Genomic DNA, 15,307 nt, shown 5'->3' on the forward strand with positions numbered 1-15,307 from the left:
TGGTTTTCTCGGTTATTAGTGGGAGGGTTGAGGGTGCTTTGATTATTGTAATAGGGCTGGGAAATGTCAGCCAACTTTTGCTTTTATTTAGGAAAATAAGAGGATTTCTATCAGGCTTTCTAATGGAAAGTGGTTAATCATATTGAGATCTTATTTTAAGAAATAAAATACTAACAACAAGAGTACCTTACCTTCCTCAGACCTTTTCCTTTCTCTCTTTGGTTTCTATTCTTTTTCCTCCTGAGGGTAGTTGCTGTCATGAATTTAGGTATATCCAGTTCATGTTTTTAACTGTGCATGTATTCAGAAAAACATATATTTTTAAAGAATTTACATATATGGAATCATTCAAGAATATCATGTTTATGATATTCTTGGTCATTTGATTCCTCTAGGATATTATCAACATTTCTGGAAAATATTCTTAGTCTTTTGTAAGTGACATTATTTCATATGTCTCTCACAGATAACGTATATAGAGAAGAATTCCTTGCATACTCTAGGGATAATATTCCTTAAGGATCCACACAGTTTTAATAGTACTATAGCAGTACAACAAAGCCGAGTTGAGAGAGAAGCTGATGTTGTGGGGTCAAGCTGGCTTGCACAGACGCATTCTAGCGTCCCCCACAGCAGCCTCGTAGTGTGAAGTCGAATTAGTGGTTTAGCAGAAATAACTTTTCTTTTACATGTCCTGGACTTTGGTTTTGCTGTCAAAATCAAAATTAATTTTAAATTCTCAGATGTCTGCTTTCTATATTTATGAGACAGTTTTTCAGTAAATGTTATGTTTCATCCTTGTTCAATGTAGAATATTGAAGCAAAACATTGATTTAGAGGATACATTGCATAATAAAAACATGTTTTATTCAGCTTGGAAAATTATCAAGAATTAGGGCTTCATCTGAGACTACTAGTCATTCAAAATTACTTAAAAGTAAAAATGGCAACTAAATAGCTTTTTTTAACAAAAAATAAGCCATTTTTTATGACGTGTATATATTTTTAAACTTTTTATTTTGAAATAATTTCATACTTACAGAAAAGGTACAAAACAAAGGAATTCCTGTATATCGTTCACCTAGATTTTCCAAGTGTTAGCATTTTATATTTGCTTTATTCTCTATCTATAAAGATATGTGCATATGCAAATATACACACATGCAAATATTTTTTTCTGAACTATTTGAGAGTGAGTTGGAAATATAATGTCCCATCACCCCTAAATATTTTAGTGTGTATGTCCCAGAACAGGACATTGCCGTTGTCAAAATCACAGAACTAACCTTGATACAATAAAAAATCTAGTTATAGACCTGATTCAGGTTTCACCACTTCCATTACTGTCCTTCATAGCAAAAGGGAGAAAACAATTACTGGTCTAGAATCCAGTCTAGGACCACATGTTTGAATTAGTTACTAGGTCCCCTTAATCTGGAGCAAGTACTCAGTCTTTTTTTTTGTATTTCTTTTTTTTTTAAAGAATTTATTCATTTTGGAGAGAGTGAGCAAGAGAGCGCACGCAAGTGCTCTTGAGTGGAGAGAGTTAGAGGGGGAGGGAGAGGGAGAAAGAATCTGAAGCAGACTTCACACTGAACCACCCAGGTGCCCCTTTTTTGTCATTCTTATTTAACCTTACTGCTTTTGAAGAATACAAACCATTTATTTTACAGAATGTTTCTCAGTTTGGGATTGTCTGATGTTTCCTCATGATTAGTTAGGTTCAGATTATGTACTTTTGGCAGTAATACCACAGAAATGATGTTGTATCCTTTTTTAGTGCATTGTATCACTAGACACGTGGTATAATTTGTCCCAGATGTTAATTTTGATCAGTTGGTTAAAGTTGTGTCTGCTGGGTGTCTCTATAAAGTTATTATTTTTTCTTTATGTTAATAATCCTATGGGAAGATACTTTCAGACTATCCTGTTTCTTATCAAACTTTCACCTGCTGGTTTTAACATCCATTTTTCTTTCCCAAAATCGTTACCACTGTGTGATAGTTGCCAGCTGGTATTTTGCAAATTCCATCATTCCTTCTATGGTTTTTAGTCTCATTTTACTTAAGGAGAGTTTTCCTTTCTCATTCATTCAGTAATACCTCTATAAAAACCTGATTTTTCATATTATTCTTTAGACTATATCATTAGTATCATTGTGATAAAATATTAACCTATCAGTAACACTATTAATATCTTTAATTTTGATGCTCAAATTTTTTTCAGATTTGGCCAGTGGGAGCCATTAAAGGTGGCTTTTTGTCCTTTTGATGTGGCCCTAGTATTCTTTAGGCTCTTTGCTACTCTTTGACACAGCAAAATAATTCAGATTTATCTTGTACTTTCTGTTCTTCAATATTAGAATCAGTCTTTTTTTTTTTTTTTTTTTCCCTGAGACACCCTTGTTCCTTTTAGTGGAAAATGCTATTAAGGAATCAAAGTCTGGGGAGGGGTGGCTCAGTTAGTTAAGTGTCTGCCTTTGGCTCAGGTCATGATCCTCGGGGTCCTGGGCTCAAGTCTTGCATCAGGCTCCTTGCTTAGTAGGGAGCCTGCTTCTCCCTCTGCCTGCCGCTCCCCGTGCTTGTGCGTGCTCTCTCTCTCTCTCTCTCTGACAAATAAATAAGATCTTTAAGAAAAAAAAAAGGAACCAAATTTTGGATACTAGGTATATTCATTGTTTCTGAGGGTCACTGCCTCGGGCCTTCTTGGGAGTCAGAACTAGGATGTGCTTGTGTGCATGCATATACACACACATCTGTATCCAGTTTTGTATTTATATAAATTAAGAACTTTAATTCATAGTGATACTACGAGCTCCAGAATACCAGAAGTTCATTGTAGCCTTCCACTTTTTCATATTTGTAATGCAGTTCTCTTACAGTGAGAAACTTGGCTTCCATTATCTACAATGTATTGATGTTTTTGCTCGAACTGGAATACTTAGTATAGTGCTTTCAGAATTGTTAATCCATACCACAGTGAGAAATATACTAACTGGAGTTCAATATTTACTTAGTTTTTATCTTTTTTAGAAAAGTTAGGGAGAGGGAGGGAGAGTCCTAAGTAGTCTCTTGACCCTGAGATCATGACCTGAGCTGAAACCCAAGAGTCAGAGGCTTAACCCACTGTGCCACCGAGGCACCCCTCCTTAGTTTTTATCTTAAAGACAGAGGTCTAGTCATAATACTGTGTTCATAAGTTACTTGGGTTAGTCCCTTTCCCCACTTCAGTGTGGTTGTTACTGTTTTTTGTTTTTTTTTAAATAAAATTAGCTTAATTTCTTTCTGTTGTATTCTGTTTTGCTCTTTGTGCATCCTGCCTCTTTTAAAGTTTTATTTACTTTTGTATATATGGTTTTGTGTATATACATTAAAAATTAAATGATACAGAAATTGTTATTTGAATTTACTGTTGAACTGCTCTTACTATGTCATTTTTAGCCAAAACCTATTGATGTACAAGTCATTACACACCACATGCAGCGATATGCAGTTTGGTTTGGAGGATCCATGCTGGCTTCCACGGTGAGATAAAGCTTACATTTGAAATTTGATTTTTTTTTTTTCCAGATAGAAGAAATTGCAGTACATATACAATATAGAATAACAAGGGAAATTTCTTTAAATTTATCTGCAATATATCTGTATATTACATGAGAAAGTTTTAAAATTGGTTACATATATATGTACATACTATTTTAAAAAGTAGAAGTTTCTTGGATTTTATTTATTTTTTGCTTGTTTTTTAGAGTCAAAATTTAGTTTTAAAATTCATCTGTAGGGAAAGTTCTTTTAATCTTGTGATGATACAGGTATCAGAAGGTCATTGTTTTTTCTGTGCAAATATTTAAAAACCTTAAGATCACTGCATAGGAAGTATGATGTTCAAAAGTTAGTAGAGGGAATTATTCTAAGGGCCCTTTCCCCAAACCAAAACATCTTAAAACCTCTTTAAAAGATAATTTAGCATCATTAGCCTATTAAATATCAGTGCTTTATCCTGTAGTACAGAATATTAAATAAAATGAAGCTTTTATCTGAATTATTGAAAATTACATAAACTTGGACTTTAAAAAACCATTTGAAAATAAGAGGTAAAAGTTATTTTCTTCCTTAATTTTAGTTATCTTCTGTTTGTGGCATATAACCTGGTGAATTTGTAAGTTTGCGCTTTAAAGAAGTTAACAGAGAGAGAGCCTCTGTCTATACCAGACCTTTAGTGAACTGGAAAGCAAGTTAATCTGGAAGTTTTTGTATATGACTAAGAGGAGTTTATATTTTATTTTATTTTAAAAATTTTATTTATTTTAGAGGGTGAGAAAGAGAGTGAGTGTTGGGGGTGGGGGAGCAGAGGGAGAGGGAGAGAGAATCTGAAGCAGACTCCCCAGCGCTCAGCAGAGAGCCCAACGAGGGCTTGATCCCATGACCCTGAGATCATTGACCTGAGCTTAAAGAGTCGGACACTTAACCGACTGCACTGCTCAGGTGCCCCTTATTTATATTTCAGATTAATGCTGCTTTTTTAGAGTACTGATTTATTGTACAATGTGGGGAAATCTCATCAGAATAGTCTGAGCTTTTGAGAATCAGTCTTCAGTCCTCAGAATTTCAGAATCATGCTGAGGTAGGGGGATGTGTGTTAGGACATGTGTTAAATCCTACTTTTCATTTCTGATAAAGATTTATAGCTGATTTTAAGTCACGGTTTCTAGAATTTTTAAGCTTCATTCAAATATCGAGATGGACTAATAATAAACATTTTAGATTTAACAAATCTATTTTAAAGCATATTGAGAGGGTGGTACATTTTTGACCTTTGTAAAAATACATGTTTTTATTTTCAGCCCGAGTTCTACCAAGTATGCCACACCAAAAAAGATTATGAAGAAATTGGACCTAGCATTTGTCGTCACAATCCAGTGTTTGGAGTCATGTCGTAAAATTGATTTCATAATTATTGGGGTTAGGGAGGTGGGGAAGAAATAATCTTTCTGATTACCTGTTTTGTCTGGATGGCTGGTTTTGGGGTTTTAAACCTGACTTGAAGTAAGAAGACCAAACATAATTATACAGGAATATTTTAATAAGTATATCAACATGAGAATGTAGAGGAGAGCCAAAATGATTAAGTGTTTTTCTTTAGACTGGATATTTGAATCTTACGTGTAACAAAAAGAAGTGGGTTTTAGTTCTTTCTGTGCCCTGATATTTTGTATATTATTGAATTATCCAAGATTTGAAGGGATTTATCGGTATGTAGATAGCTCTATAATGCTTGAGTTGTACACTTCTAAGTGTGCAATGCAAGAGCTTGTTTATATTTCATACTTTTTATACTTTGAGGAAAAAAGTCAAAGAAAAACTAGTATTTGAGGAAAAACAAGTGACCAAGCAAAGGATAAATTAAAAAAAAAAAAGCCTCATGAGACTTGGCGTACACACACACTCATGGGATTCCAGTTATTACAAATGGCTTCCACCCCCTTGTACCCCACAGTGGTTTTCTTTGCAAGTGCTTTTGGAACTAAGAAGCTAGTATCTTGGATTAACTGATGCCCGCTAGTGCTTTCTGATTACTCGAATCCTGTTTCTTGCTTTAAAGAAAAAGTAAAGACAAGACTGTTGGACCAGTACTGCAGTTCTGTAGTGTCATTTCTTATTAAAAATAAATAATTTGATTACCAAAATTGGTATACTTAAAGCCTAACACCATTCTAATAAAGGCACAAATTTCTTTTTAATACTTGTTTCAAGCTCTTTAATCTCTTTATAAGTTAACTAATCTATTTTCTTCAAACCTCTGCAATAGTTCTTTAAAATCACAACAGTTGGTTAGCAAGCTGACTTTTTTATGTGCTCTAAACAAATAATTGTGAAATTTTAATACGTTGAGTGCTTTCATTTTGATAACTGGATCTCCATTTGATATTTTCATTTGTATAACTCATTTGCAGTCTGAAAATTTTTTTAGTGCCAGTCCCTGACATATCATGGAAAGTTAATTTTCTTTGCATTTTAAAATATCTGGACCATGAAGAAAAAGTGATGAAAATAAATTAAAACTGAATTACCTTTTCTAATGTTTTTTTTTTTAGAAGCAGTGTCATTCTACTTTGTGTTTATGTATTTTATATGATTTCTGTTTCTGTTGGAATAGTGGAATTCATTGAAATGAATATGAATTCTGTAATGTGTATGGTAGAAAATATCTGTGAACTTGAAATTTTACCAGTTATATTTATAGAAGAATAAAAATAGAAGACGTTTTTTAGGTTTTTTAGAACTTCAGCATTAATGCCAGTGAACACTTGAACTTCATTATCCATGAAAATGCACATAGAATTAGTATATGTCTATCTAAAAGTTAAAGAACAATGAAAGGATCTTTGTTGTTTGTATTTAATATAAAGATAGAATTGAGGAGTAAACTTTAAATTTCATTTAGAATGAAGCAGGATACTTAAAATTATATTAATCATTTCTGTGAAAGTTTGAGTATGGGAGTAAAGAACAAAGTGTATGTCCTCTGGTAGTGGTAGTATCAGAATCAAAGATCTTTTTTTTTTCTTTCCTAACTTAAAAAAGTAGTTCATGAACATGTTAAAAAAAAAAAAATTCAAACAGTACCAAAGAGTAGTGAAAGTAGGTTTCTTTTTCACTCTATCTTGTCTTATTTTCCCATTACCCAGTTAGAAATGTCTTTGGGTCCTTGTAATTTTCTGTGAATATAGAAAGAAGTATAGCTCCCTTATTTTAACGCAAATTGGAGTTTGCTACATATACTGTTCTTCATTCTGCTTTTTCAGAGATCTTTTGATACAGAACTAAATGGATAAGCATTAAAGATTTCATCCTCTTGGTCCAATAAAATATTATTAGCATTGTCTTAAATATATCTTTTCCACCTAGTGTTATTGAATAGTAAATGAGTAAGCTCAAAAGACATGTTTACAGAGCCGCAGATTACAATCTCATGCATACTTTATAAAGATGTTAACTGATATAAAAATGTGAAGGTCAGAAATTTTCCTTTAAACTTACATGTATTTAGGGAAACAAGAAGACTCAAACCCTTCCTGTATATTTCTTGATAACCCTTTTCCTCTGCAGTTATAGGACTTAGCTATAATATAGAAACAGTGCTCTTATTTCTTCACATCTTTACTATCACTGTATATCATTTTTCAACTTACAGCACCTTTGGTTGTATATGAATAGATGCTGGCCAAGATGAATTCAGATCTGCAACACTGATTTGATGTCAGTCTACATGAGCGTGGTATATTGGAAAAACACCAAACTGAGACCAGTGATTGAAATTTTTATTCTGGTTCTACAAATTGATGTTAGAACTCCTTCAACTTTAATTTTGTTGTTGTTAAAACATGGAAGATAAATTTGTATAATCTTAGACAAATTCTTTGAACTTTCTGGACCTTAATTTAGTTTACATAGAAGGTGGTGTTATATGGATTGTATGGATTAACAATGCAGTTTTTATGATTTGTGAGAATTGATTCATTTGTGATAGTAAAGGTGTTTTCTGATGTCTCCATTTTAATAGGCAGGGCTTTGATCAATTGGGAAATATTAATGGACAGAAATAAAGTAGATGATGTTTCTCTAACCTGGCTACTCTTCAGTAAGCCGGTTTTCACAACTTAATCTTTACCCCTTAGTAAATGGCATATACCTTCTTCTGCTCTGCCTTCCTTTTTGATAAAAGATACAGCAGTTATCTGTTCAGGTCCACCAGTGTAATTTTTTGGTTTGCTTTCAAAGCTACTTGAACAAGTTGAAATAACTGTTCCTGCAGTTATTTGTAGAAATATCTTTAGAAATAATAATATGAAGTATAGGGATAATAGGCTATTATTTATTTATTTACTTTCTCCAGAGAAGTCCTAGAGAATATATCTACAGAAATAGAAACTTTCTTCATTCAGATAACCATAATGGTGGTACCAGGGTACTTTGTAACATTGTTGATGAAATTATTTATAGTGTCAAAGGGTATTTGTGCTATTGTAAAGAGTGTTGTTGTTCCTCTAAATACTGGACTAATCAGTCTGTGATAAAGTCCAGTGTATTTCTGCTTTTCTTACCAGCTCAGCTTTGACTCCTGTGACCTTCTCCTCCTTTATCTGGTTCATATCACCATGCCTGAGTACCTCCAATAGCCTTCTGCAGTCTCTGTAGCTGTTAGCACCTAGATTCCCAACTTAGGTTAATGTCACTCAATATATTACCTAAAGTACACAGAAACCAACATACTTAAAACTCTCAGTGAAACCTCCTACTCTGTGCCCTAGAGCATATTTCAGTGTAATAGCATGTAGCCTATACTCTTGGCCATGGGCAGATTTGTCAGAAAGAAGTTATGGGGAACTTTTACAGCAAATCCTAAAAATAAGTACTTGTTTTTTGTAATTAGGCCCATATCACATCTAAGCTGACCTTAAGAATTTTTAGATCTGTAGGAGGGTCTGGAGACTTGAAAGGATTTCTGCTACTCTTTGTTGATGATTCCTCAATACTGTTCATTCCTCTTCCATAGTATTTGTTTATCAGCATACCAGCACTTTCATCATAATGTGCTTGGTCTTAATAGAATCTTACCAAAAATAAATTAAAATCTGGTTTTCTCTGGTACTTTCTTTGCCATAACCCAGTTTAACTGATGGCACTTGGAACTTGGGAGCTGAATTAAATAGCACCTATTCGCTTCAGAATTGTATTAATCTTGCTCCAAGTGAATGCAGCAGCAGTAAAAAAAAGGATACAAAAATACAAATGAATGATTTAGCAAAAATGGCAACTGAAAGAAAAAACTGAGAAAATTAAAAATTAGAAAAAAATTGTGTTATTTTGATTTAACATATGATCTTTACTGTTTTTCAGCATTCTATCACTTTTGGTGACTTTTATACATTACATTAAAACTAAGGTGCTGAATGAAAATGGTTTCACATTTATTCAAACACTACAACTAATTTATACTACCTATGGTACTGCATCAGGTTTTGGGCCTCCAGTCCCAGAGGCATTTCTTAACCACATACTGTGTTCCAGTCACTGTGTCTGATGATGAATAAAACTTTCTGTCCTGAGCTCAGAGGCTAGTGTAGTGGTAAATACACAGAGGAGTGAGATTTCAGAGATGTCTTAATAAGCCTAGGATTTTTCTTCATAAAGATGATGGTGGTTGTGGTGGTGGTTTTGAGGGAAAAAAACTCGGCTAAGTACGATAAAAGTTACAATGTGTGGCTATGGTTTAAAATTAGTCTTTTATGTGTTCCTGACATTCTTACTTAAAACAGTGAGAAATGTTAAATCCAATGATAGTTGGAGAAAATAATTACACAGTAGGGATCATTCTTACTCATTTGGTATTTCTAGTGCCTTACATATTACCTGGCACATAGTAGTGGTTCAGTAAATGTGTTTGATAGATGAATGGATGAGTGAATAAAATCCATCTTTCATTTTGAAATTAAAACTTCGAGTAATTTGTGTATACAGTTTTTGGTCTTTTAAAAACCCATATTTATCAAGAAAGTAAAACTGAATTACTACATTTTTCTGTTTCTCTAGTTGTTATCTTAAATAAAACAGTGATATTCCATATAAAACAGTGAAGGATTATTAAGTGATCATAAATTTTCTGAAATGGGCCTTCAGTAGTTCTTTAACTAGGTTTTGGTAATTTTTAAGTCTTTGTAATATAAATGATTGTGCACTCTAAAGCTGAGCATTGTACAATGCCAACCGAAATTCTTTGAAATATTTGGTACCATTCAACAACAATAGTAGAAACTCTACTAATTTCTAGTTTTGCTTTTTTGTTGACCAGTTTTGATTGTCTCTTATCCAAATCCCATTTTGAGATAATTTAGAGATAATGACTTAAATCAAAACTTCCACCATTTTCTTTTCTTTTTTCTTTATTTGAGAGAGCATGAGAAGGGGAAGGGGCAAAGGGAGAGGGAGAAGCAGGCTCCCCACTGAGCAGGGAACCCGATGTGGGGTTCTGTCCCAGGATCCCAAGATCATGACCTGAGCCGAAAGCAGACGCTTAACCAACTGAGCCACCCAGGTGCCCCCAAATTTCCTCCATTTTCAATGAATGAGAATCATTGGTATGGTAGATTGTTCCTCTTTCTTGGAGGCTTATTGGAAAGTTGATATTGGAATTGAGAGTACATTCTTTCTCTTACTAGGAGTACACGGTATCTTCTGCAACCAATTAAGAATCTACTGTTCAGGGCACCTGGGTGGCTCAGATGGTTAAGCGTCTGCCTTCGGCTCAGGTCATGATCCCAGGGTCCTGGGATCGAGTCCCACATCAGGCTCCCTGCTCCTTGGGAGCTTGCTTCTCCCTCTCCTTCTCTCTTTCTCTCTCTCTCCCTCTCTCTCTCCGTCTCTCATGAATAAATAAAATCTTTAAAAAAAAAAGAACCTACTGTTCAGAGGATTGTGCAGTAAGAAAATATATGAGACTTGTGCTTTGGTGCAGTAATGCTTAGTTGGGATCTCTTGTACCTTTTTGAGATGACCAAAGTACTTTACAGAGTAGTTCTGTTAGAATAGACTGATTTCTCTTTCCCAAGATGTTGAACGGTGAGTAAGAATTTGGTAGGTGGAGAGTAGGTAGAGAAGATATTTTAGGTATGGAAGAAGCAGCCTGAGTAACAGTTAGTGACTGTGGGCAGGAGTGAGTGTGTTATGACTGTAAGCAAGTTGGAAATAGTGGCGGGTCGCACTGGGGATGTCTGCTGTCCTCACGCATGGACTGAAAAACTTAAAAATGGATGCAGTTAAGGTTGAGACCACTCATGCAAACATCTGACATCAGTAATATGGAATTTTCAGAGTTTGGTCTAGTCCTAATCACATTTTACAGATGAGGGAACACACCGATATTATAAGTGACTTGGCAAAGGCCATATAAGTAGTTAGGGGCAGAATAAGACTCGTTGGTAATGTTTTTTTTTTTATGTTTTATTTATATTGAATAGCATATGGCTTATTAAATAGTTTTCTTAAAATTTATTTGGCAATGACCCATTGAGTTGGGAGAGCGGATACCATTATTGTGGTAGATGCTGCTGATGAGAGGGAGGTATTAAATGACCTTCAATATGTCTACCAAATCATGCATGATGCCCATAGTTAACAGGCTAAAGTGCTGAGCTAATACCAAGAGCCTAAAACTCAGCAAGTCTATTGGAGACTGAGTTGGATGTTATGAAGAAATGATCTCTTTAAAAAAAGAGAAAGAAAAAAGAGACTGCTCTGTATACAGAACAGCCTTTGAAACATTGAACTGTTGTGATCTAGGCCAAGTAGTATATTTGAGCTCTTGCACATTTTGGCCATGTATCTCCAAATTAGCTAGATTTATGTACCTATTAGCAGGTCTCCTACTGAAAGTTAAACTTGTCAGTGACATAACTGGATTTTTATGAATTAGAAAGTATCTGAACTGGCTTTAAAGACTGGGAAAGCATCTTTAGGCTACAGATAAAAGTAAACTTTGTGATAATGTTATGAAATACAATTCTTGACATGTGGCAAGTGCTCAAATATTGAATAAAGTTCTGGATTAAAAAACACTTGTGAAAATGGTGTTTCTGATCCTATCACTGTTTTGATAGTAATTAAGAATACTTACGATATAGGTAGGGTGATAATCCATTTTTAAAATAGATCCCATGTTTGGGGCACCTGGGTGGCTTAGTTGGTTGAACATCTGACTCTTGATTTTGGCTTGGGTTATGATCTCAGGGTTGTGGGATGGAGCCCCACATCAGGCTCCACACTGGGCAGAGGAGCCTGCTTGGGATTCTCTCTCCCTCTGTAAAAAAAAAAAAAAAATCACGTTTGGTACAAATTACAATTCTATTTACATATCCATTTATAGCTGTCTTTTAAAAATTCATCCCTTTCAAGATGGTCCATGGAAAAAGTGTTTCAACCCTTATACGAACGTATGGTTTAATAAACTCAAGATGAATGATCTGCTAATGAACTCCTATTTGGATTACATTTGAATTGTATGTCTGTGGATTCACCTGCCTCTAATATATCTCAAAAGAAATAGGGTTATTTGATTTGAGCAGTACTGAATTTTTCTACCTATTTTTTTTTTCACTTTCATAAAACAGAAAGTTGCAACTTTGTGGGCATTATTCTTTAGGGCACTTGAAGCATGAATGATGGCTTTAAGTATCTGCCCCCCCCCCCCAAGGAAGTGACTTCTTAAACTCCCAGGTGAAGGATTTTCATTCAGGCATTAGCATTCTAGTAGTAGTCTTGAAATTGAAGTAACTACTTGTCTTTGACCTCTTTCACAAAGAAGACTGATTTTTTTCAGAGACATTTAGCAAGAGAAGAAAGGAGAGGCAGATGTGGCTCTTGAGTTTTGAATCTTTCAGTCCATCTACTAGATGTCTCTTTTTCTCCCCTCATCTGTGAATGAATATATTCCAATTAAATTTGCTGCTCTCAAAAGCAAGTTGGATCTAAGTTATGGAAATAACACATTTCATGTTCCCATTTAAAGTGTGCCATTTTCAGCAACATACCCATGATTTCAGTAAAAACAAAGATGTTCCTTAGGCTGTGACAGTAATTCAGTGGAATTTATTCAGCAAGATCAGTTTGGAACCTTTTATATGCTCAACACTGTTCAAGGTGTGTGGGGATATAATAGGCAAAACAGACATCTTTTTACCTCCTGGAACTTTAAAAGAATGTTCGGGCCACAGCAAAATATATTAAAACTTCAATATGAGAACCATCATTTATATTCTCGTGTTAAGGAAAGCCAGAAAAGGTAAGGGATTGGGTAACATTTTAAGCTTTTTTTTTCATGCTTAAAGTTCAGTTTTTAATAGTACTTCCTAGTGTTCTCCACGTTTCTTTAAGGTTAGACTTGGTACAATTTCTCTTTAGTGATATGGATCATTGAAAAATGTAAAGTTTGATTGCAGAGTCAACAAAGAAATGCAAGACAGATTTCCTTTCCTAACTATTAAGGTACATGGACATGATAAATTGCCTTTAATTCGCCATGCAGGTATCAGGCAACCATCCGCCTAATGTCCCACATTTTCCTATTAATATATGTAGTGTAAATGAAGGTTCTTTTCTGGAAACAAAGTTTCAAAAACTATTATTGTTTTGCAACATGTGATGTAGAACTCCATGAGTGGTTTGTTTTACATGATTGGTTTATCCAGTTCTAGAACTAACCATAGGCAGCCTGGTCCTGAGATACTTGAACTTTGGGATGGGAGAGGATTGTGGTTTTGGTGTTAAATTCCAGAATATATTAAGTCCGGATATTCCCTCCTCTGTTCTATAGTATAATAATTTATTGGTTAATGATTTCGCATAGAAAATCTCAACTTTTTTTTTCTAACTGATGAACAGCTTAACAGTTGTAACAAAAACTGAGAATTTATGGTGTTCTGAGACCTAATAATTGTATCGTCTGGGTTGCTTGTATTCTTGGCTAGATAATGGCCCATTCCCAAGAAGCTTTCCTGCTTGGGCCCATTATGGTCTCAAAAGTGAGCAACATAACAGTAGCAGAAGGAAGTGATTAAAGGTTAAGTGGATGTGGGGCATTTTAGCGTAAGTAGTAAATAAACTGGTTCTACTTTATCAAACAAGCATTTTTCTCTTCTCTTTGTGCTATTGTGTTCTTCTAGAGCATCCTCATAAACCTCAAAATGAACTCAGCACAAGCCAAAGCTAACTCTTTAAAGAATCTCCCCCCACCTCTGTCCCATGGCTATTTTGAGTTTGGGGGATGGTGATTCAGATTGAGATCTAAGCTCCCTGAAGCTAAATACAAATGTTTTGAAAAATGAAATAAATGTCCCATGTATTGTTTTGACTTCATAAGTTAAATTTTAGGTGGCCTTAAGTTACTTTGCAGTGAGGGAACTTTGAGATTACAGCAGGCGGGAGACCCCTGGCTCGAAGACACAGCTATAGTAGTAACATGTCATGTTGCTCCTTACCTCCCAAGGGGGCCCCACATGTTGAATGAAAACAAAGCAGTGTTTTTTAGGGAGAGGCATTGCTGACATTTGTCATCACTGCTGCCTCTGAAACGTGTCTTATGTGCCCTGAGATGAATGCCCATTGTCCCAGATGTGGCTGATCGTCAGGACGTGGAAGAACGCTTGGTAAGGAATGTTCTTTAAGAATGGTTTTCATTTAGTAATCTCAGTGTTGATGTGAACTCTTGCTTGCAGTTTGGTGCAAAGCAGAACTGCATTATGAGATGGGAATTCTGGCATTCACAAAATCCTTGTAAGTTTACCCTAGAGTTATTCAATGCATAGAAAGAGTCTAGTGTCATTTCTTTAGGTCTTGTGAACAACAGCTTTTTGTACTGGTTGCTCTCTGGTTTTCACCCGCCAGGCCAATTTACAAACAACTTGAAGTGTGTTAACATTTCATGATGAGAGGAAGTGGAAAGTGTTCCTATGACACAAAAGCCCTTTACTTAAGGGGTACTTCGGGGTTAAGAACAGTTTTCCACTCCAAATGGTTTCATTATGTTCTCTATAATGGGTGTGATTGTTTAATGATGACATTATTTGAAGTGAGATGATTGAACAGACATTACTTGAACAAATAACTTGAAAGGCTATGCCTTTTTAAGCAATTATGTATGCCTAGGGCAGGATAAGGTAGAAAATGCTGATTACTATCACCATTCATAAGAGCAAAATCTGAATGATGCAGATTTGAAAGTATACTGCTCTTGTAGCAGAAGGCTAACCCGTGTGCTTAGCTGCTTACTTCTTCTGCAAGTTCCCTTTGTAGGTGCAACTTTGCTGGATGGATTCCTGTTGAAATCCTGTTAAATGTTTCTTCCAGCTGAGGAAGAATGGCCTGCCTTCAGTTTTGCAAGTGCGAGGTCTTTCTGTTGCTATAGAAGAGCTTCCTAACCTGCCACTTGATGTCGCCTGATCTTAGTTTTGCTTGGGCCTGATGTGCCGTCATTGATGAAGTTGAAATACTGCTATTTCTTGGTAATCAAGTTAAATCCAGAGGATATTTATGAGCACCCACCACATCGGAGACAACTGCTAGATCTTGATGGGGACACAGCACTTTGTATTTGTAGTCTAGTTTGGAGACAGCTCTGAACATTACTAACCAAAATGCAGGGCATTGTGTGTTTTGAGTTGTCATGAGGTGAGAAGGTAAAAATTAGCTCAGACTAAGAAAATATAAATCTGCCTTGCCCTGCATCAGATACAGATAACACCAGCTGCAGTTAA

The 15,307-nt window shown here is 35.2% G+C and overlaps 2 protein-coding genes across 8 annotated transcripts in view; both read left to right on the plus strand.

Annotated features, from left to right (window-relative positions):
* ACTR3 (actin related protein 3) overlaps positions 1 to 6,069 on the plus strand; it is a 59,525-nt gene extending 53,456 nt beyond the window's left edge. For all 4 annotated transcript variants that reach the window (XM_073884818.1, XM_025857178.2, XM_073884823.1 and 1 more), the window contains 2 exons: positions 3,441 to 3,524; positions 4,844 to 6,069. In XM_073884818.1, coding sequence (XP_073740919.1) covers positions 3,441 to 3,524; positions 4,844 to 4,939 — 180 coding nt within the window. In that variant the 3' untranslated portion in view covers positions 4,940 to 6,069. The remainder of the gene's footprint in view (positions 1 to 3,440; positions 3,525 to 4,843) is intronic.
* Positions 6,070 to 6,212: 143 nt separating this feature from the next.
* The window catches only part of LOC112812392 (uncharacterized), a 105,735-nt gene continuing 96,640 nt past the window's right edge, over positions 6,213 to 15,307 (plus strand). For all 4 annotated transcript variants that reach the window (XM_073884832.1, XM_073884834.1, XM_073884870.1 and 1 more), the window contains exon 1: positions 6,213 to 15,055. The gene's annotated coding sequence lies outside the window, so the exon portion shown is untranslated. The remainder of the gene's footprint in view (positions 15,056 to 15,307) is intronic.

The sequence above is a fragment of the Callorhinus ursinus genome, unplaced genomic scaffold, assembly GCF_003265705.2.
Source record: "Callorhinus ursinus isolate GAN/ISIS: 27379988/994484 unplaced genomic scaffold, GSC_fseal_2.0 scaffold2, whole genome shotgun sequence".
Classification (NCBI taxonomy): Eukaryota; Metazoa; Chordata; class Mammalia; order Carnivora; family Otariidae; genus Callorhinus; species Callorhinus ursinus.